At 42.2% G+C, this 21850-nt stretch overlaps 4 protein-coding genes and 1 long non-coding RNA gene across 5 annotated transcripts; 2 read left to right on the top strand and 3 right to left on the bottom strand.

Annotated features, from left to right (window-relative positions):
* Positions 1 to 3082: 3082 nt before the first annotated feature.
* Positions 3083 to 3477, bottom strand: LOC117193665. Its single transcript, XR_004474651.1, has 2 exons — positions 3285 to 3477; positions 3083 to 3221 (listed from the first exon to the last, which is right to left on the bottom strand). It is a non-coding gene; the product is annotated as an uncharacterized LOC117193665 (long non-coding RNA).
* A 9600-nt stretch (positions 3478 to 13077) lies between these two features.
* Positions 13078 to 13740, top strand: LOC117193418 (U7 snRNA-associated Sm-like protein LSm10). The gene has a single exon (XM_033398171.1). It carries the CDS (start codon positions 13278 to 13280, stop codon positions 13719 to 13721), a length of 444 nt encoding a protein of 147 aa, XP_033254062.1. The 5' UTR covers positions 13078 to 13277; the 3' UTR covers positions 13722 to 13740.
* Positions 13741 to 13804: 64 nt separating this feature from the next.
* LOC117193417 (proteasome subunit beta type-5-like) lies at positions 13805 to 14768 on the bottom strand. Its single transcript, XM_033398170.1, has 2 exons — positions 14584 to 14768; positions 13805 to 14522 (listed from the first exon to the last, which is right to left on the bottom strand). The coding sequence occupies exons 1-2, from the start codon at positions 14728 to 14730 to the stop codon at positions 13839 to 13841; spliced, it is 831 nt and encodes a 276-aa protein (XP_033254061.1). The 5' UTR covers positions 14731 to 14768; the 3' UTR covers positions 13805 to 13838.
* A 457-nt stretch (positions 14769 to 15225) lies between these two features.
* Positions 15226 to 19080, top strand: LOC117192898. The gene is made up of 3 exons (XM_033397640.1): positions 15226 to 15883; positions 15936 to 16310; positions 16375 to 19080. Exons 1-3 carry the CDS (start codon positions 15824 to 15826, stop codon positions 18724 to 18726), a joined length of 2787 nt encoding a protein of 928 aa, XP_033253531.1. The 5' UTR covers positions 15226 to 15823; the 3' UTR covers positions 18727 to 19080.
* A 257-nt stretch (positions 19081 to 19337) lies between these two features.
* On the bottom strand, positions 19338 to 21398 carry LOC108159961 (deubiquitinase DESI2). The gene is made up of 5 exons (XM_017293632.2): positions 21264 to 21398; positions 20820 to 21008; positions 20449 to 20757; positions 20301 to 20389; positions 19338 to 20235 (listed from the first exon to the last, which is right to left on the bottom strand). The coding sequence occupies exons 2-5, from the start codon at positions 20955 to 20957 to the stop codon at positions 20154 to 20156; spliced, it is 618 nt and encodes a 205-aa protein (XP_017149121.2). The 5' UTR covers positions 20958 to 21008; positions 21264 to 21398; the 3' UTR covers positions 19338 to 20153.
* Positions 21399 to 21850: the final 452 nt, after the last annotated feature.

The following is a 21850-nucleotide window of genomic DNA, read 5'->3' as shown; positions in this document are numbered from 1 at the left end:
CAGATTTTCGTCCTTTGTGTGGGCGGAAGGGGGTGGGGCGAAATTTGGAGATACACGTTTTATAGTAAGATCTAACAGGAGTGCGGATACCAAATTTGGTTACTCTAGCCTTAATAGTCTCTGAGATTTTTGAATATCCCCAGATTTTCGTCCTTTGCGGGGGCGGAAGGGGGTGTGGCGAAATTTTGAAACAAACTCGTCTCGGTCCGATATATTAGGAGTGTGGATACCAAATTTGGTTGCTCTAGCTTTTGTAATGTTTTACTCTAAGCAAAGCCGCCTATGCTACGTGTGTGTTAGAGAGAGACAGGGCGAGAAAAAATGAAATTGTTTTCTTGATGCTGGCTATAATAATAATACGATCCAATTCAGATTCCGCAGTCTTAAAGATATGGTCATTCTCTACAATTCTACGTTTTTGGTTTTCTCATATCTTTAAAATTGTGGATGCCACAGATTTTCGTCCTTTGTGGGGGCGGAAGTGGGCGGGGCGAAGTTTTGAAATATTTTTGTAGCAGTGACATATCACAGAAGTCTGGATCCAAAACATCGTTGCTCTAGCTCTTATAGTCTTTGAGCACTAGGCGCTGAAGGGGACGGACAGATGAACAGACGGACGGACGGACAGACAGACAGGGCTCAACCGACTCGGCTATTGATGCTGATCAAGAATATATATACTTTATGGGGTCGGAAAAGATTCCTTCTGGACGTTACACACATCCACTTTTACCACAAATCTAATATACCACAATACTCATTTTGAGTATCGGGTATAAAAAGGGAAACTCCTAAACTAAGATAATATATATAAATAAAGAAATAAATACCCAAAGAAATAACTAGTAAGAATAAATAACACCGCGCTTCGGACCAATAAATACTCCGATAAATAAATAAATAAATACCGATATAAATATTGCGCCAACTAGCGCCGTTAACGAGATATATGCAATTAAATATTTGAATAAATAAATAAATAACAACATACATGTATATTCGATCGACACCTAAGACACTCAAACTTCAAACACATTCAACACAACACAAAACCTAACAACAAAAATTCCTAACAGTTCTTCTTCTTCTTACTAGATTCATTAAGAGGGGGACACGTGACTAGCCGGGACCAGTAACCGCTCCAGTTTCTGCGCTCCACTTGACAGTCGCCCTACGGATATCCTACAATTACGAACACCACCTTTGTGTGGCCTGTCATCTACTCTAGTCATCGCTCTAAGCGATGGCCGATAAACGAGAAGCCTCACGGTGCATGAGCTCACTTTGCTTGTGATTTGTTCCTGTCATCCATCATACCGATCTTCCATGACAACAGATGCATCGCGGGTTGTTTTTACGACTCCCGGGCCACCTACTCCTCACCACCTCTGGGCAGACAGACAACAGGTTCAAAAACACGAAAGCGGCTTTGTTTTAAACAAGCAGGTGCTAAACTACAATGAACATTTACCTACATGACTTACTCTAACTTATTCCAATATCACATTCCATCACAGATTTATTCGATATCACAGTCCACCAGGCAATGTGTCCGTCGCAAACTCCCTGTCAATTTTTTTTTTTTGAACGGCAGTGACTTACATTCACTTGCGACATCGAATAGCGACAAAATGTTCAACTGTAATTCGTAAGTCCCTATCACATATTTTATATTTCCGTTAACTGCCTCCGTCTATCCATCCCTAGCATCAATCACCCCGCGCCATTAAGGACCAGCTTTACGCTCACCTTAAGCCTGCAGCAGCGACTTCCGCCGGGACAGCTAGACTGCACTTCGCGAGCTGTCGTCTTCTCCACAAAATTTATTTTTTTTTCATTTCCCGCATCTGCCTTTACCAGCCCGAGTGACATTTGTTGTAATACCACCCGAACCTGCGTCAGTCCAGATGCATGCGAATTCGGAAATAAATTGGGCGCCATTTGTTACACTTGGCTTGTTTCCCAGGGGGCAATGCCGGCTAGCTGTCGACCCCAGGGCTGGGTAGTTCCCCTTGCCCACCAAATGTAGACAAAGATGGAGACATACTACTTCTCGGGACATCAAAACTAACAACAACCTAAAGACAAAGAAAATCATAAACAGACGGCTATCAAGTGGGTGAAGCTTGGGTGTTATCACTTCGCGCGCCCGCCCTACCTGTGACCAAACACAACGTTCATTTTGGCCACCCTCTGCTGGAACGGTAACGGCTGGCCTAATCCATGGCCACGCGTCCTCCCTCTATTTTAAATTTACGGCATCATGCTTCAGTATATATCCAAGCTTTAATAATCATAAATTGACAATTTCATCTTTCTCATTAATAAATAGCTATACTCAAAATTATCACTAACCAAAAAGAAACACCAAAACGTTCGTAACAAAGGCAAACCCGGAAATAACTGCTGAAATTTCGTTCAACCAACAGGGATACCCTCACCCATACGTAATGGAATATGTGTAGATGAGTGGATTCAGTTTTACGGGAGTTAATTTAACTCGGGCCCCAACGGAGACTTAACCTACCAAGAGCTCTTGTTAAGGGTCCCCGGGACATAAACAATAAACGATATTTTTCCACAAATCGCTCGACCAAATACGGTGGACTGATGGGACCCCCGCGTCACCCACTAAGGGCTAATGTTCTGGAACTGAGCAGCTGATCGCAGATTTAGGTTCGTGAAAGGTGTTGGTGTTTTACATATTTTTCTCAATGGCCAAGATTTTACGTTAAACGGTTTAAGCTAATACTAAATACTGAATAAAGGACAACACACAGAACAAAATAACATTTAATGTGGAACGGTGTTTGGAGTGCCGATTATGTTTTTTTTTCCTTTAAGTTCAAACGACGCGGGCGATCGCTGGCCGTGGCCGGTCAGCTAGTGATGTAAAAACCCATCGATGCATCGAGCATCGAATTTTTTTTGCCGATGTTTACCGATGTTTTCCGGTGTTTTTGCTGGTACCGATGTTGAGCGATGCATCGATGTTTTGCAAAACATTTGCAAGCATTTGAGAGCTCACAGGTCATGTGTCCGTCGGCTATATCGATTACTCCAGCCACAGAAGTCTCATTTCGTAGGTCCATCAGCACAGAGTGTCCTTGCAGCATCACAGGCCAACAGTTGAGAGTGTTGGCAATTAAATACTTTTCTTGTGAACTGAATTTCTGCATTTTTATAGAATTTGCATGAATTTGATTCAAATTATTTACAGGCTGCAAGGGTACACAAGCAAACTTAAATTATCTTCGTTGGAAATAAGAAATTTCTCTGCTTACTTCTCACCACCGGAGACAATAGAAATAAAATTTTTTGGTTTTAAATCATCTCAAGGATGATCGGATTTTGATCGTAGCACTGTAGCCACATTGATCAGACAGGTCGACAATAGAAATAAAGGCAAATAAAGACAATAAACTTTGTTTTGTTCCGCAATTGCTCTGCTCGCCAGTGTGACCGCGGATTTATCGATAAAATATATCGTCCGACCCTCAGAAATATACCGAAACATACCGCCTCATTTTCAAAATATACCGTAAATATACTGACGAATTCAAGTTATATTTTACATATTCGACGTTTTTGATATTCCGTCGAATATTACTAGCTATATAGAACCACTAACCATACAGTATATAGATGTGCCAGTTCATACAACGAAAGCGTCACACACTGGCTTGCGCGATCAATACCCCAGAGTGACGTCATCATGAGAGAGAGAGAGCGCAGAGAGAACATCTTTGCATGTGTTAGTACACACGCAATATGTTTCGACAAAAATATGTGATTGTATGTTTTTTCAGATTTTTTGAACTCTCTCAGGTCTGGTTCTGTTTTGCCACCAGCATGTTTTAGTGTATGGGTGCACATGCATTCTCACGTACTTTGCGTGTGTGTGTTTAGTATTGCTGGCCGCTAGAACTGAAATTTGAGTTTGGGTCTTTTGATGGACTGACCTACCGCCACAAAATAAATGAAGAACGGGCAGGGGGTGGGGGTATGGTACACTAGGGCGCGGGAAATGAAATAAAAGCTGTTATTTGTTTGATTTATACCACAAAATATAAAATATTACAATAATATAATTACACATTTATTTCCTTATTTTAAACAGGTTTATTATAAATTATAAAAATTATGCAAACGCCGTCGGTTCTCGACTTTTTTGTTTATTATAACTAAAACAATGATGTATCTAAATATACAATATAAGAAAAAATATATATATACATAAATAAATTTGCATAAATACATATACAGTATGTCAAGAAACTCTTTACACACTGAAAATAAATTAAATTTTTTGACTTTGGATAAGAAAATAATGGCCTTTGGTTCAAATTTATCAAATTTTTTTAATTCATAACCATTCAGGGATTAATTATAAAGTAGTTAGTGAAAAAAAAATAACAAAACTATAAAATGCCTGGCAAAAGATTAAGCTTTGACGTTGTCCAGTTGATTTACTATAATCACCAGTTGGGCAAATCTGTTGCAGACATGGTAGACATGTTTTCAGTATCAAGGAAAACAATTTACAATGTCCTAAGTCGCGCGAAGAACGAAGGGAGACTGGAAACCAAATCTGGAGGTGGCCGTAAAAGGAAGATAGACAAACGGGCAGACCGCATAATCATGAGGAAAATTAATCAGAATCCGCAAATATCGGTCAGGACTCTGGCCAAGGAACTTGACGAAGAACTTGACTTGGTTGTTTCACACGAAACAGTACGCCAGGTTATTCTACGCCATAAATACTCTTCCAGAGTGGCACGAAAAAAACCGCTGCTTTCGTCGGTCAATGTGGAAAAGCGCTTCACTTTCGCTGTTAACATGATCAGTAAGCCGGCAGAGTATTGGGATGACGTCATATTTTGCGACGAAACAAAATCTCTAGCCGAGGAGTGGGAAATATTGAATTTATTGAGAACACAATGGATGCCAAACAGTACCTCAAAATTTTAAAAACAAATTTAAAAAGCAGTGCGGAGAAATTTGGTCTCATTACGGACAATAGGGCCAAATTTAAGTTTTATCAAGACAATGATCCCAAACATAAAGAGTCCAATGTGAGAGCTTGGCTGCTTTACAACTGTGGAAAAGTTATTGATACACCACCCCAGAGTCCCGATCTTAACCCCATTGAAAATTTGTGGGCCTATTTGAAGAAGAAAGTGGGAAAAAGACAGCCCAAAAACCGCAATCAGCTCAAAGAATTCATATTGGAAGAGTGGCAAAAGATTCCCTTTAGTATGACCTACAAAAAATGATAAATTCGATGAAAAAACGGCTCCAGCATGTAGTCAATGCTAAGGGTGGACATACCAAATATTAAAATAAGTTAAATATATTAAATAATTACGAAGAATTTTGAATTTAAAAAATGAAAATATTTTGTGTAAAGACTTTCTTGACAGTGTCAAAAATGAGTAATCATTGTTTTTGTTATTTTTTAAGTTACCTATTTATAGTTTTGTTATTTTTTTTTCACTAACTACTTTATAATTAATCCCTGAATGGTTATGAATTAAAAAAATTTGATAAATTTGAACCAAAGGCCATTATTTTCTTATCCAAAGTCAAAAAATTTAATTTCTTTTCAGTGTGTAAAGAGTTTCTTGACATACTGTATATATTTCTTTCTATAAATAGAGGATATGCCTTAAGAATGTTCATATATGTAACTTCATATATATACGTAAATACATACATACATATGTACTTAAACTCGCCGCTCAAATTGGCTCCCGATTGAAGATCGGTACCCAGGGAACACCACGAGGAGGCCATTATATATTAAATGGGGTCAAAAATTAATCTGACCTTTGAGTCGACTTGATATGACTTAATTTCAAGACTTTTAAGTAATTAAGTCACATCCATGTTCCCCGCCTAAAATTAAATCTGTTACATATGTATGTACATACATATAAATGAAAATAAAAAATAAGCAAAATATAATAAACTTATACAAGTAAAATTTTTATATTAATAAATTCAACGTATTGAGTTTGTTGAAGAATGACCATCTCTAGCAATGCACGCATGTATTGACAGACATATGAGTATGTTGACGTATGTATGAGTGAGAGACGTAACGAGGCGACGTTCTCTTATCTCCCTTTTTGTTCTCCCTTTCGTTCGGTCTCTATCTGCCTGCGAGCAGAGCATTTATTAATAAATAAACCTTACATATGAATGGTTGCGTTTTTACTTTTCGGTACAAGAACTTCCCTTGCAACGGCAGCGAAATTCTGTCCAACAGGTTATGGGCCCAGGTTCGTATTTTGTTACGTTTTAGTTACGAACTATTAACATCCGTGTGACTCAGAGACTAAACGATAATCAGCAATGAGCGGGATGTATCAAATAGACAAATTAGAGGAGGGAAATTATGACTCCTGGTGTATTCAAATGCGGTCTGTGTTGGTGCACGCTGAATTGTGGAGTGTGGCATCTGGTGACCTGCTACCAACAAATGTTCCCGAAGGTGTGAATTGGCAGGCCAAGGATGAAAAGGCGCTGGCCATGATCACATTGAGTGTAAAAACTTCACAGTTGGGATACATTAAAAATTGCAGTAAGTCGTCCGAAGCATGGAACAAATTAAAGAGTGTTCATCAACCAAGTGGACCTGTACGAAAGGTCCAACTGTCCAAGAAACTGCTAAGCAAGCGCATGGACCAAAGGCAAAGCCTTCCAAGCTACATTAATGAGTTCGTGGATATTCTTGATGGCCTTGGGTCAGTAGGAATCGAGCTAAATGATGAACTGCGCTCAATTGTTTTGTTGTCAAGCCTTCCAGAACAATTCGAAAACTTCGTTGTCGCCATAGAGACGCGCGACAGTCTGCCGACTTTCGATGTTCTATGCGTAAAACTGAAGGAAGAAGGCGAACGAAAGGGAAACACAGAAGATCAAAAGGAATACGCAAAGGCATATACCGCAGTACATAAGCCGGCCGCGCACAGAGCGCTAAAGAAGAGAAACAATACAATGATATGTTTCAAGTGTGGTGAGCGCGGGCATATGAAGGCTCAGTGTAAGAAGGAGAGCGAAAATGTGGAAAGGGCAGCAAGAGTGGAGAACAAGCAGTGCAGTCTATTAAATGCGTTGGACGCAGATAATTTGAAAAAGAGTATGTGGTGTTTGGATAGTGGTGCCACAATCCACATGTGTTGTGAGAAACAGTTATTCACAAAGTTCGAGAAACACACAGAAATGATTGGTCTGTCTGACTCCGGTTTCCTAAAAGCTGAAGGAAAAGGGGAAGTAGAGCTGAAGACAGAGATATGCACGCTGCTGTTAAAGAATGTTCTCTATGTGCCCGAAATGAATGGAAATTATTTCTCGGTGAGCAGCGCTGTACAGAATAAATGTTTCGTCACTTTTGGACAAGAATATGCACGAGTTATCCAAAATGGCGAATGCATTGTAAAGGCGAACAGAGTTGGAAACTTGTATATGTTTCGAGGAAAACAAAACAACTGTTTTGCGGCGGTTAAGGCTGATGGTGCCCTGTGGCATAAACGGTACGGCCACTTGAACATCAGTAGTATGAAAGATTTGATCAGCAAAGGAATGGTGCGCGGCATTGAAAATATGGGTTTCCCGGCGAATATGAATTGCAAAACATGGATGGTCAGCAAAATTCATGCGCAACCATTTCCTGTTGCAACCACCAGTAGAGCTCAAGATATATTGGAACTAGTTCATGCAGATGTGTGCGGGCCCTTTGGCACACAGTCGCTTGCTGGATCAAATTATTTTCTAACCTTCATCGATGACAAATCAAGGCGTATATTTGTGTATTTCCTGCGGACAAAGGATGAAGTCTTCCAGAAGTTCGTCGAGTTCAAAACCCTGGTTGAACGGCAAACGGGAAAAAGTCTCAAATGTATCCGGAGCGACAATGGCGGTGAATTTGTCAACAAATCGTTTGATGAATTTCTGAAAACTAATGGGATTGAGAGGCAGCTGACAATGGCGTACACTCCACAGCAAAACGGCGTTGCTGAGAGGGCAAACCGCACTCTGGTGGAAATGTCAAGATGTATGCTGGTCCAGTCAGGATTAGGCGAATCCTTGTGAGCTGAGGCAGTCAACGCAGCTGTGTATGTACGGAATCGATCACCGACCAAGGCGCTGACCAGTATGACGCCTATGGAAGCGTGGACTGGTAAGAAACCTTTTGTTGGTCATCTAAAGGTTTTTGGCTCCGTTGCAGTAGCTTTGGACAAGGGTCCAAGGAAGAGTAAAATTCAACCAAAAGGCAAAGAATATCGCATGATTGGATATTCAGTAGCGGCTAAGGGCTATCGACTGTATGACCCTGTGTCTCATCAAGTGATTGAGAGGCGAGATGTTCTCTTTGACGAGATCCAAGACGACAAGGATACAGTCACATTCGAACTTCCGAAGGCAGAAGTTAGCATGCAGTCAGGCGGCGATACTGATGACATTGACAGCAGCGGTGGAGACAGCAGCCATGGTGCAAGCGTTGACGGGGAGAATCCCAGTAGCAGCGGTACTGATGGGTACGAGAGCGCAACAGAAAAGATTGAGTCAGATGAGCCAGCTCCTCGCGTTGGACCTGGCAGACCAAGGCTGATTCGGACCGGCAAACCTGGCCGTCCGAGAAAGGAGTACAACATTCTTGGTGCTCTGGTTGCCAGCGACGTAAAGATTCCAGTATCCTACGAGGAGGCGTTGATCAGTATTCATGCATCACATTGGTCCGAAGCGATGCAACGCGAATATGAGGCATTAATGGCAAACGAGACATGGCAGTTGGCAGACTTACCGGCAGGACAACGAGCAGTTGGATGCAAGTGGGTATATAGCCTGAAACGCGACAAAGATGGTCAAATCGAACGTTTCAAGGCGCGGCTGGGGGCAAAAGGTTGCTCCCAGCAGTACGGCATAAACTATGCGGAAACATTTTCTCCAGTCTGCAGACTGGAGAGCCTGCGATTTATTCTTGCGCTAGCAGCAGAATTGAAATTATATGTCAACCAAATGGATGTATGTACGGCATACCTCAACAGTGACCTGAGCGATACGGTGTACATGAAGCAACCACAAGGGTACATTGATCGAGCTTATCCAGCGAAGGCTATGCTGCTTAAAAAGGCAATATATGGATTGAAGCAGTCAGGAAGGGAATGGAATTCGAAGCTGAATGGCGTCCTGACTAATCTGGGTTTTGTTTCCTGTGACAACGAGCCGTGCCTCTACCAGCAGAGAGGGAAAGGTAACTTATCGTTAATCTTGGTATATGTTGACGATTTACTTATAGCATGTCAGTCCAAAGAGGACATGCTCGGTATCAAATCGGCTATTTCAAATGCGTTCGAATGTATCGACAAAGGTGTTCCAGAGCTGTTTTTAAGCATGGAGGTGCACCGTGAAGGTGAGCTTGGGCCTATCACCATAGGCCACTCGCAATACATCAAGGAACTATTGCAAGCTCACGACATGGACGAATGTAGACCAGTGGCTACTCCGTTGGATGCGGGGTTCCAGGTGGATTGTACTAATGAGCAGTGTCAAAAGGTTGATCCTGTCATGTATCAATCCATGATTGGTGAGCTGATGTGGCTGGCACTCACAACCAGACCGGACATTTTGCATTCAGTTGCAAAGTTGGCCCAGAGGAACAAAGATCCGCACGCAGAGCATCTGGCTGGTGTGAAGCACGTTCTGAGGTACTTGGCAGCGACGATGAACTTCAAACTACTTTACAAAGGGTGTCACCAGCCACTTACTGGATGTGTGGATGCGGATTGGGGCGGCTATCGAACTAACCGGAAGTCGTATACGGGCTATGTTTATTTTTTGGCAGGTGGCCCAATTTCTTGGCGATCTGAGAAACAACGCAGCGTGGCACTTAGCAGCACGGAGGCAGAATACATGGCACTGTCGGCTGCGTGTAAGGAGTCCATATTCTTACGTCGCTTAATCATTGAAATTGGCTGTGGAGATGACGCTACCTCAACTACCTTATATGGCGATAATCTGAGCGCACAAGAGCTGGCTGGGAACCCAGTGCATCACTCAAGGACCAAGCATATTGATATTAGATATCACTTTGTACGACAGATTGTAGAAGAAGGTCAAGTTAAGTTAAAGTATGCTAGTACAACAGATATGATTGCAGATATCTTGACCAAGAATCTCCCTAAGAGAAAGCATGTCGAATTTACAAAATTGTTAAGTTTAAATTGAGTTAAATGGAAGCATGCACGCATTGAGGAAGGGTGTTGAAGAATGACCATCTCTAGCAATGCACGCATGTATTGACAGACATATGAGTATGTAGACGTATGTATGAGTGAGAGACGTAACGAAGCGACGTTCTCTTATCTCCCTTTTTGTTCTCCCTTTCGTTCGGTCTCTATCTGCCTGCAAGCAGAGCATTTATTAGTTACAAATAAACCTTACATATGAATGTTTGCGTTTTTATACCCGATACTCAAAATGAGTATTGGGTATATTAGATTTGTGGTAAAAGTGGATGTGTGTAACGTTCAGAAGGAATCGTTTCCGACCCCATAAAGTATATATGTTCTTGATCAGCATCAATAGCCGAGTCGATTGAGCCATGTCTGTCTGTCCGTCTGTCCTTCCGTCCGTCTGTCCGTCCCCTTCAGCGCCTAGTGCTCAAAGACTGTAAGAGCTAGAGCAACGATGTTTTGTATCCAGACTTCTGTGATATGTCACTGCTACAAAAATATTTCAAAACTTCGCCCCGCCCACTTCCGCCCCCACAAAGGACGAAAATCTGTGGCATCCACATTTTTAAAGATACGATAAAACCAAAAACGCAGAATCGTAGAGGATGACTATATGTTTTAGAATGTAAGATCTCAACCAGATCGTATAATTATTATAGCCAGAATCAAGAAAACAATTTCATTCTTTCTCGCTCTGTCTCTCTCTAACACACAGGTTTCATGGTCGGTTTTGCCAAATGCAAATGCCAAATGCTCCTGTGATATCGGACCTTGACCGTTTTGGTATTTGGTATCCGCACTTCTGTTAGATCTCACTATAAGACGTATATCTCAGAATTTCACCCCACCCCCTTCCGCCCCCACAAAGAACGAAAATCTGTTGCATCCACAATATTGCACATTCGAGAAAACTAAAAACGCAGAATCATAGATAACGACCATATCTATCAGATTGCTGAATCTGGACCAGATCAGATAATTTTTATAGCCAAAAGGAACAAATCAATTTCCACTGGCTACGCAGCGCCCGACGTCACGCTCAGACTGATTTTCTGTCTCTCTCGCACGCACTCTTTGTCGTGTCGTTTAATATTAGCGGCGTCTGCCGGAAGAGAGCCATACTGACTAAGTATCGGGTATAACTGTAGAGTTGCGGTGTCCGCAGCAACTCACAACGTTCCCCTCGTTACTTTTCGGTACAAGAACATCCCTTGCAACGGCAGCGAAATTCTGTCCAACAGAGTTTTCTTGCGGACGAAGTCCGTGTTCTTTATTTGACGAATAATTAAAGACTACTTTTCAATATATTTTGAGGCCCTATTCTTACTGTGGGTTCGCGACCGCGGAATGTTGCAGCGATGCAACGACAGCAGTTCAGCCGTGGCGAGGTATTTCTCGGAATCCCTCGCCGTTGGCGGATATCGTCCAGACGCTGATCCAGCAGTTTTGGCGATCTGGAGCGGCTCGTGTCGGTTGCTGGTTTTTTGGCAACTTTGTCGTTAACTTACATACATTTTATAAAATGAAATAAAAAATCCTACTGCCGCAAAATTTTGAGCTTCTTCTCGTATGATTTTGCATTTTGATTCCCTATCATCCTATCTGTTAACCATTTACAATTTTTTCTAATCAAAATCAATACAAACTGATTGAGCAGATGATTTCGGTGTACAAAGTACGGATCGGAAAATTTAAAGCAGTTAAAATTATACATTTTTGGACTATGCTTCTTTTTAAATTGAATTTGTGAGACTTTGTCTCGAAATGCCGATTAAATATATCAAAATAAAATATACGAATGTAATAAACTTTAATATTTATGTACATATGTATGTACATAAGATATTTTATAATTGAATTAGATAATTTATGGGTATTGTCCATGAGAGTATTCAAGGTGCGACCGGCATCTAAATTTTGCTTTGCAGATTCCCGTCGGAAAGCGCGCGATTGACAATTGATTTGAAATATATGTAAAACCAATTCCATTTATATTTATGCATATTTATTTAAGTATATACATATATATTTTTTCTTATATTGTATATTTAGATACATCATTGTTTTAGTTATAATAAACAAAAAAGTCGAGAACCGACGGCGTTTGCATAATTTTTATAATTTATAATAAACCTGTTTAAAATAAGGAAATAAATGTGTAATTATATTATTGTAATATTTTATATTTTGTGGTATAAATCAAACAAATAACAGCTTTTATTTCATTTCCCGCGCCCTAGTGTACCATACCCCCACCCCCTGCCCGTTCTTCATTTATTTTGTGGCGGTAGGTCAGTCCATCAAAAGACCCAAACTCAAATTTCAGTTCTAGCGGCCAGCAATACTAAACACACACACGCAAAGTACGTGAGAATGCATGTGCACCCATACACTAAAACATGCTGGTGGCAAAACAGAACCAGACCTGAGAGAGTTCAAAAAATCTGAAAAAACATACAATCACATATTTTTGTCGAAACATATTGCGTGTGTACTAACACATGCAAAGATGTTCTCTCTGCGCTCTCTCTCTCTCATGATGACGTCACTCTGGGGTATTGATCGCGCTAGCCAGTGTGTGACGCTTTCGTTGTATGAACTGGCACATCTATATACTGTATGGTTAGTGGTTCTATATAGCTAGTAATATTCGACGGAATATCAAAAACGTGGAATATGTAAAATATAACTTGAATTCGTCAGTATATTTACGGTATATTTTGAAAATGAGGCGGTATGTTTCGGTATATTTCTGAGGGTCGGACGATATATTTTATCGATAAATCCGCGGTCACACTGGCGAGCAGAGCAATTGCGGAACAAAACAAAAGTTATTGTCTTTATTTGCCTTTATTTCTATTGTCGACCTGTCTGATCAATGTGGCTACAGTGCTACGATCAAAATCCGATCATCCTTGAGATGATTTAAAACCAAAAAATTTTATTTCTATTGTCTCCGGTGGTGAGAAGTAAGCAGCCCTTGTACCCTTGCAGCCTGTAAATAATTTGAATCAAATTCATGCAAATTCTATAAAAATGCAGAAATTCAGTTCACAAGAAAAGTATTTTATTGCCAACACTCTCAACTGTTGGCCTGTGATGCTGCAAGGACACTCTGTGCTGATGGACCTACGAAATGAGACTTCTGTGGCTGGAGTTGTCGATATAGCCGACGGACACATGACCTGTGAGCTCTCAAATGCCGTTCTCATTGATCGCAATGGCGGGCAACATCCATTCGACAATTTTATGGTTCGCAATCGCATGATCCGGCAAATTCACATCCCTACGGACATTGATGTGGCGCAAGAGCTACGCCAGGCTATGGAACGTGGTGTCTTGCGAAGAAATCGTGTGGACGGAAGGAACACCCAGCGCACTTTTAAGCAGAAGCGAGCCGAGATGAGACACAAGGAGACTCTAGAGATGATAACCCAACAGAGATCCGAAAAAGAACAAAACCAATCTAATATTCAATGAAAAGCCTATTGAACATTTATTCCCACTTGTTTTTATTATTATTTTCCAATAGTGTACAAACTTCGATCGACTGGATGATTATATTCTCCTACAGTTCCACAACTCTCTTTATTGAGCCTACTTCTCACTCTTGAACTTGTAGTGCAACTCCATGCAGTCTGTGTTGGAAACATTGATCCATCCAGTTGGGGTCATGTGGTAAACTCGGATGATTCCACCAGAGTAAGCATCTCTGAAGGTGGCATGGTAAATGGCACGCTGGCCCAGATCTTGCGCCTCCTTATCCTGCAAGTCCCAGCGGTAACCAGAGTCGAGCACGCCATAAGCGAACAAAGAGCCACTGCCGACGGAGAATAGATTTCCAGGCGTGCGGGAACCTTCAGAGTCCACATAGTAAAGGCCGGGACCACGCTTATCATAACCAGCCAGCATCATGCCCATGCTGAGACCCATTCCTTTGTACTCGTGGGCAATGTTTGCCATGATCTTGCTGGCTGCGGCTACCGAGATGCGTTCCTTGTTGCGCAGCTCGTGCAAGCGGCATTCCTTGGACAGGACACGATCCCAGTAAACACAATCGGCAGCACCACCGGCCAAGGTTCCCAGCAGAAAGTCGTTGATTTCCACAATCTTTTTCATTGTCTGCGAGCCAATGTACTGGCCTCCAGTGGCGCGTGAATCAACAGCCAAAATTACGCCTCCTTGGTACTTGAAGCCCAGGGTTGTGGTGCCATGATCGAAATCTATTTTGATGCCGGTTTTACCAGAATTTGCTTGAATTTGATTCAAATTGAGCATAGGCTGCAAAGGTACAAGAAAATATAAATTATCTTCTGTGTAAGCGAGAAATTTTTGATCTCACATTCTCGAATGGCGGAGCAGCCAATGTGTAGGGGTTCGCCAAGTTGCACGAAAATGTCTTCAAGTCTTCATTTGCATCGGCCGAAGTCCAGGCAGTGGGCTTCATGTACGAAGCATTGGATATCTTACAAATTTCAGCCAATGCCATATTTGCTTGTACTTTTTTTAATGTTTTAAAAATTAAATTCAATGCGGATGACAAACAAAAATTTGTTGTGAGCTCAGTTTTCAATAAAATATACCGTCCGACCCTCAGAAATATACCAAAATATACCGTCTCATTTTAAAAATATACCGTAATATACTGACGAATTCAAGTTCTATTATACATATTCCTCAATTTTGATATTCCGTCGAATATTCCCAGCTATATAGAATATTTTGCCACGCCCACATAATTTTATACGATTGATGAATCAATTTTCTACTTGATTGCCTTATTTTAAATAATTGTTTTTATTGCATTTCTATATAGCGTTGAAAATAAAATTTATGAAATTATACCATTATATACCGATATATCGTCACTAAACCGTCGGTTCCGTAAACGGTCACCCTGACAAAAATCCTGAACTTATTGAACTATCGATAAGCCTGAATGAGGCGATATTTGCGCATATGGCCACTCTTGGATAAACCTGTTGCCAATTTTGCCCGAATGGCTTTCTTCTTGTAGTTTCTTTTAGGCCTGGCTTAGCCAAATTATCTCCCTGGGCGTTCCATATAACGTAGGCAAAATAGTGCAAAAAACGGAATTGGAAATCTGATTCAACAGAAGCATGTGCGCATGCGTCCTAGCTGACACCAATAGTGTGTAAACAAGGGCGCGCAGTTTAGAATCCAAGTTAAAGTGGATCGGATCGTATTTGGGGCAAGACGCAGTTTCAAGTTGGCTTTAACCTGAGGATTAAGTGAAATGTAGTCGCTCCGGATATATATGTAATTCTATCGCCGAGTTCTTGCAAGTGCCAAGAAAGAAACTTCTTGGATCGAGTTGAAACAAGTTGTGTGTTTGATAGGGTTCTTAAAACGGTTTTACAAACGAGTATTTTGATTTGAAATTGTAATTACTACGTGTACGCCATTACGTACTCGTATATGAGACACATACAAGCAAACACTTGTATGTAATCGCACAATTGACAGTCTTGATGTCTGGCTCCGACAAGATCAATGGTCAATGGCCACAGCCATCTGAGGTAGTTTAATTCGAGTGGTTGTGTCTTGATTGCCTGAAGACGATGCAGCATGGATCGACCCGCATTCAGAAACAGGAAGCTCTGCCAAACGCAATTTCTGGGGTGAGTTCAGCAACGTCCAAGTTGTGTGGCGCTTAACCCTTGAACCTTTCAGCCCGACTTCAGCAACTGGACAGCCCTGCATGAGGCAGTGGTCGCAGCGGACGACCGGCGCTTGGAGGTTCTCCTGTCCACCAATGCAGACCGCATGGCCAAGGAGTCAAGTCTCGGGAACACGCCACTCCATGAGGCGGCCAGTCGAGGCTTCAGTCGCTGTGTTAAACTGATTTGCGCACCCCCACCCACAGCCAAGGTTCAGCCCAAAGAGAAGAGCAGGCTCAAGGCAAGGGTGGCCAACACAATTGAAGCCCAATTGGGGGTTGTCAACCACGAGGGTCTGTCGGCCCTGCACTTGGCTGCCCAGAACGGGCACAATCAGAGCTCCAGAGAGCTGCTGATGTCTGGAGCCGATCCTGATGTGCAGAACAATGTAAGCGAGACGGTTCGTTTGTAATTATTTACCAGCTGTAATATGTTTCACATCGGCTTTACAGTACGGCGACACGCCCTTGCACACAGCCTGCCGCTATGGGCATGCCGGGGTCACACGGATTTTGCTCTCGGCCTTGTGCGATCCCAACAAGACGAACCTGAACGGAGACACCGCTTTGCACATCACCTGCGCCATGGGCCGAAGAAAGTTAACCAGAATTCTTCTTGAGGCTGATGCTCGTTTGGGGATCAAGAACGCTCAAGGCGATTGTCCAATGCACATTGCTATCAGAAAGAACTATCGCGAAATAATTGAGATATTGAATACACCGAAGAAAATCCGAAACCGCAAAGAAAAGCACAAGGCGGGCAGCAGGTCCGACAAGGATAGGGATAGGGATGTAGTGGATAAGGGCATTAATTGGTCGCCCTATGGCTGCCACTATTTTCCCGATCCGCGAGCATTTTCCTCACCAAATCTGGAAACCCTTCCAAAAGACCCACTGAAGCCGGGCGAGCAATATTTTCTGGATCTAGCCGGGCACATACACAAGGGGCCCGTGAGCGTGGGCAACACCTGCTACTGTGGTCCCTTCTTTCGTCACATTGAGAACAAACTCAACTGCAACCGCAAGAGCCTGAAAAAGTACGTGAATAAGACTAAGGAGCGTTTGGGTCACAAGGTCCAAGCCTTGGCCATCAAGACAAATGACCAGATAGAGCAGCTAACGAGAACAATGATCGAGGATCGGCTGCGCTGCGAGAACAAGAGGCAGCATCTCAACGAGTTTCTGCGAAGAGGTGAGCCCATGCGATCCACATCCGATAACCAAAACAAAAGTTCAAGGATCGAGCGGAAAATTTCGCGTTGTGGAAGCCTGGAACTGCTCGAGCTAGAGAAAAATTATGAAACTTGCAGGCTTACCAACTCCAGAAGTGTGGATGTCCTGGAGGATCAGGCAGTAGAAGCTATTGTTCATCAATCACCCGAAGTAGAGCTCGATAGTGACACAGATGACGACTCGGATGCGGCCAGAGAGGATGCAGCTGTTGATCTGGCTCGATGCCGGGCGGAGGCCAAACAGACGGAAAAAGTCGAGCATCTGGAGCATTCGAAGCTCGACGAGTTGAAGCTAGATTTCCTGAAAGTGTCGGAACGATTGGGGGTTCTACTGGAGAAAACCACGTTGATTATGGAAAGAGATAGCGAACAGGAGAGCAAACATCAGCTCTCCTCGCCCTCCCCGGGAGCCGACTCAGCCCGACTGCAAGAAGACAAGGAGAGTGTAAACAGCCCCAACTTTGATGAGTACACGCACGTGTTACGGCGCTATCCCAACTCCAGTGAGACGTCAAATCCCTCCCAGAACTCCAACAGTTGGGACTGGCAGGCATCACCGACCGGCAGTCACCCACCCCCAGGCGACTATCACAAATATTATCATCGAATCGGCCGAGGAGAGAACATGCTTAACTCCGTGATCAAGGCATTGAGCAAAGACGCCTCCTTCGCGGAGCTGAGCAAGGAGGAAGCTGCCGTTAACGAGAGTGCAGACAGAATCTGTGGCGATAAGTTATTGTACAAAGAACAGGCCTGCGAAGTAGCAGCCCTTGGACAGCCGCACTCCAGCAGTCAGCGAGGGGTCTCAAATCTAACGAAGAGACAACCGCTCTGTCTGGAGGACAGCTTTCCCACCATACCGAACATGTTCTACTCGAACCCCATTATGGAGTATGCCGAAGACGCGGCGATCAGGCAGAATGGCAGCGAGACCGTAAACAAAGTGGAGATCAGAAACAGCGAAATCAAATGCCTCAAAAAGCCCAATGTGGGCCAGATCAGAGGCACGGAGGCCCAACTACAGAGCACAATAGACTCTAATCAACAGCAGGGACAGGAGCAGGACTCACATCCAGCAACTTTGATGGCCTCGCGATCGCCGTCCCATCTGAACAACAATTTCAAGCACATTGAAGCTGCCTCGCTGAACCCATCACCAACATACAGCATACCCCACAGAATTGTTCCCCAATTTGGCCTCCCCGACAGACACATTCCAAAGGATACCTACTTCCATGAGCTGCCACATCGCCCCCAGCCCCCGCCGCCTCAGCCACAGCCTCAGCACAGGCGGATCAGCTCTGGCTACGTACCAAATGGAAATTTCTATCGCAATGAAGAACTCTATGCGGGAAAAGTGCTCACCTCTCCCCAATCCAATATATCTATGAGCGGAGAATACATTAATCGAGCCACCTATAGGCCTCTACAGTCGCCCCATTCCCAAGGACTTGCGACGCCCAACCTCAGCATACATCCGATTGCCTGGCAGAACCGCCTGCCACCGGACGATATCGATGTGGAGGAATTGTCAGCTATTGGCTTATACAATAATGTCTCGAGTCTCGTTTGATCAGACAAGGACTAGTTCGAGGACCAATCGGATGTAACTTTTTTCTATTGTACGTAGCTATTCCTAATATATTTATCATAATTTTAATCATATACTGTACTAAAGCAACAAATTAATTTATTCTCAATTGTCCAATCCTGTCCAGATGGATTTTAAAAATATACACATAAATATTACACGCAAAAGTTGTTGGCATCTTATGGGATTTATTTGAGTGACTTTGCTAAGTTGATTAGAGCAGAATTTTGGCAGCTTCCCATCATTACCATAAATTATACTACAGTTATTATGAGTATTTGAATGAATGGCCCACTGCCCCAATTAATAAATTCGAAGTATCGACTTTAGCAAGCATTTATAAATTTTAGTCTTTATAATGTGAAAATTGTGCGTAGCGGAGGCTGGACGGAGCTTAAGCTTAAGCAAGTTTCACATTTATACATATTCAACCCAATAGGGATGGGATGGTATTTCTGAGCTTAGTGAAAATATTTTGACATTGGTACGCAAAAAAGAACAGTATTTCAAAGTTAAGGTGCACCTGATGATCATCGGTAGTTGGGCTCTAAACAGCTGAATGAAATCCAAAAAAAATGTTTTCGATCAAAATATATTTTTCTTTAAAAATGTTTAATAATAGTATTTATGCATGTGTAAATATCAGAATGTCAAGTACATATATTTATATTATTTATTGATAACAGATCATTTTGGTGTTTTGATAGACATGCGGCTGCTTATGAGAGCGCTCTGTATAATGCTACAACGAATTTAAACAGAAAACTATTTCCATAATCGAGTTCCAATGGTCGGTCGGGGAATTCAAAAAATAAAATTCCCCCCTCCGTAAACCAGTAAATTGGGCAACATTTGATATCATTTACCCACATATACATATGTATGTCTGTTGTGGTTTTTTCTTGTTAGTACAATTTAGCGAGTGCCTAATAATGATTTCTCGATGTTTCTTTCAGTTGTTAATTTAAAATTCTATAAATTACACTGCTGCTGCTATTGTTGCTGCTGACTTCGCCTGCTACTTAGATTTAACCGGCCACTTAATAATTAATCTTAATTCTGAATAGTCGTATTACAAATACAAATTACAATATCCAATAATTTAGTCACTTCGCATGTATATGTATCTATGTATCTATGCATGTACGTAAGTATGTATATGTATATGTCTATCTCGCCTAATTAATTCTATTAATAATAGTTGTTTTTGTTTCTTTCTTGTTTGGATTTGGGGCGTTTGTTGGCTTGGAAATGAATGTATATATGCCTATGTAAATTTGAGTAGCACGTCATTTCGCACAATTTAACTTAACAATGTTGGTCTTCGGACTGCAATTGGGAGTGAACTTTGTATGATCGCTTGGGGGGGTGTTCGCAAGTGATATTCGTATTTTCGATCAGGTAATGTCTCAAAGAGGACTGTTGTCACAGTCTTCGCGCTCTTGGATTGTGGTTATATTCTGCTGCAAGGCATTCGGTGTCAGCCACTCTCTGAAATCAGAAGCAATACAATGGCGTACAGTACAAATGGACAATGAGGTATGAAAGCCGCTTACTTGGGCAAACACCTTTGTAGAAATGGCACACAGGAGCTGAAATGCGCTAAACGATTGACCCAGCTAGGTATTTCTTGGCCGCAGAGTATCTGAAACCAAATCGTAAGTTATATTGGAATTGTAGCACCTAATAAGGGTGACATCATACCTGTGTCAAAGAGCCAGAAAAGTGATTGCAATTATTGTTCATAAGGTGGTAACGATCGCCGCGAAATTGATTGCCCAATTCCTCAACAATCCGGCGCACTTCCTCGTACGTGAAGTCGGTGCAGCCTATTTGAATGCTTTGCCGAAACTGAAACTGGTCCCCCAGTTCATCATGATCTCGCGGAGATATTTCAAATACCCCTGTAAAGGGAAATGGATGTCCACCGTAGGCGAATTCAGTCCCGAATGCTTCTACACCGGAATGGAATACGCCGAGACCAATTGACGTTGTGTATTCATTGATCCAGTACTGAAAATACCCCAAATCCCAAATCAAATTGGATATTCTTGGAGTACCAGAGAACTACTCACCATATCGTAGACGTTGAGGATGACAGGCTCTCTAGTCCCCATATTGGATGGCAAGAGCTCTTCATTACCAATCTCGTCTTTTTGAACACTGAGACAGCTCGGAAACGACAGATTGCACGGCAATCCGTTGGAGAACATTGATTAAATGCGTTGTTGGTGTGGTTGGGCTGAATATACTTCTGCAACAGTCTGCAATGAAGGGCAATTAATTAATCTGTTCGCGACGCTCTCACATAAGTGCACATATGCATGTGGACCCTATAACTGATTCTCTCCGATCGGTGGAGTCACCGCACAATGCCTTGCAGATTCACGCACACATATGTATGCATATCTGTCCGTACATACATAAGTGCGTAAGATACATAAGTATAAACACGACATATGTACGTACTTACATATGTCTGCGGTTCAGAAATGTGTCATAGCAGGAGAGTTACTTACACCTCTGGTAAAGGCCTGTTAGCATCCCATACTCTGAACAAAAATTTAACAAATTATAAGAGGCAAAAGAGTTTGCTTCAACTTCCGCTTATGTTTTTTTTTAGTTTACACAAAATTTTTTGTTTATGGATTGTTGTCATTTATCGGTATACGACCCTCAGAATTATACCAAAATATACTGGCTCATTTCAAAAATATACTGTAAATATACAGAAGAATTTAAGGTCTATTATACATTGTTATGATCCGCCTCTTTGCTACCCTGGCCTATCGTTCAGGGGTGTTTCCGACCCGATAAGCCAGGGGACGGATTGAACAGAACAAAAACAAAAACAAAAACAAAAACATACAAAAAAAAACAAATCTAATTTATAGGACAGACTTGTCCTCGTTGGCACTTTCGTCAGCGGGGATAGTTGGTTTCGTTATCCCTAGCAGGGTCCCACCCTTCCATGAGCGCCACCTTTTGAGTTCGCTCCCTTTTCATATTCAGGGTCCCGCTCTTCTTCACGGGTGTAGATGTGTGAAATTTGGTGATGTTATGTGATGTGTTATGAATGAGGGTATACATGCGAGGGTTGTGTGTG

The sequence above is a fragment of the Drosophila miranda genome, assembly GCF_003369915.1.
Source record: "Drosophila miranda strain MSH22 chromosome Y unlocalized genomic scaffold, D.miranda_PacBio2.1 Contig_Y2_pilon, whole genome shotgun sequence".
Lineage (NCBI taxonomy): Eukaryota > Metazoa > Arthropoda > Insecta > Diptera > Drosophilidae > Drosophila > Drosophila miranda.
Note: the sequence above shows the minus strand (reverse complement) of the source record. Positions and strands in the feature narration are given on the sequence as shown.

Excerpts from the sequence above, each read along its gene's own strand:
- LOC117193418 (XM_033398171.1), top strand. The coding sequence starts at position 13,278 with ATGCAGAAATTCAGTTCACAAGAAAAGTATTTTATTGCCAACACTCTC.
- LOC117193417 (XM_033398170.1), bottom strand. The coding sequence starts at position 14,730 with ATGGCATTGGCTGAAATTTGTAAGATATCCAATGCTTCGTACATGAAG. Across the intron at positions 14,523-14,583 it reads CTGCTCCGCCATTCGAGAAT|CCTATGCTCAATTTGAATCA; the intron begins GTGAGATCAAAA and ends GTACCTTTGCAG.
- LOC117192898 (XM_033397640.1), top strand. The coding sequence starts at position 15,824 with ATGCAGCATGGATCGACCCGCATTCAGAAACAGGAAGCTCTGCCAAAC. Across the intron at positions 15,884-15,935 it reads TGCCAAACGCAATTTCTGGG|CCCGACTTCAGCAACTGGAC; the intron begins GTGAGTTCAGCA and ends TGAACCTTTCAG. Across the intron at positions 16,311-16,374 it reads ATCCTGATGTGCAGAACAAT|TACGGCGACACGCCCTTGCA; the intron begins GTAAGCGAGACG and ends TCGGCTTTACAG.
- LOC108159961 (XM_017293632.2), bottom strand. The coding sequence starts at position 20,957 with ATGTTCTCCAACGGATTGCCGTGCAATCTGTCGTTTCCGAGCTGTCTC. Across the intron at positions 20,758-20,819 it reads TCCTCAACGTCTACGATATG|TACTGGATCAATGAATACAC; the intron begins GTGAGTAGTTCT and ends GGGTATTTTCAG. Across the intron at positions 20,390-20,448 it reads TTTCTGGCTCTTTGACACAG|ATACTCTGCGGCCAAGAAAT; the intron begins GTATGATGTCAC and ends ATTTGGTTTCAG.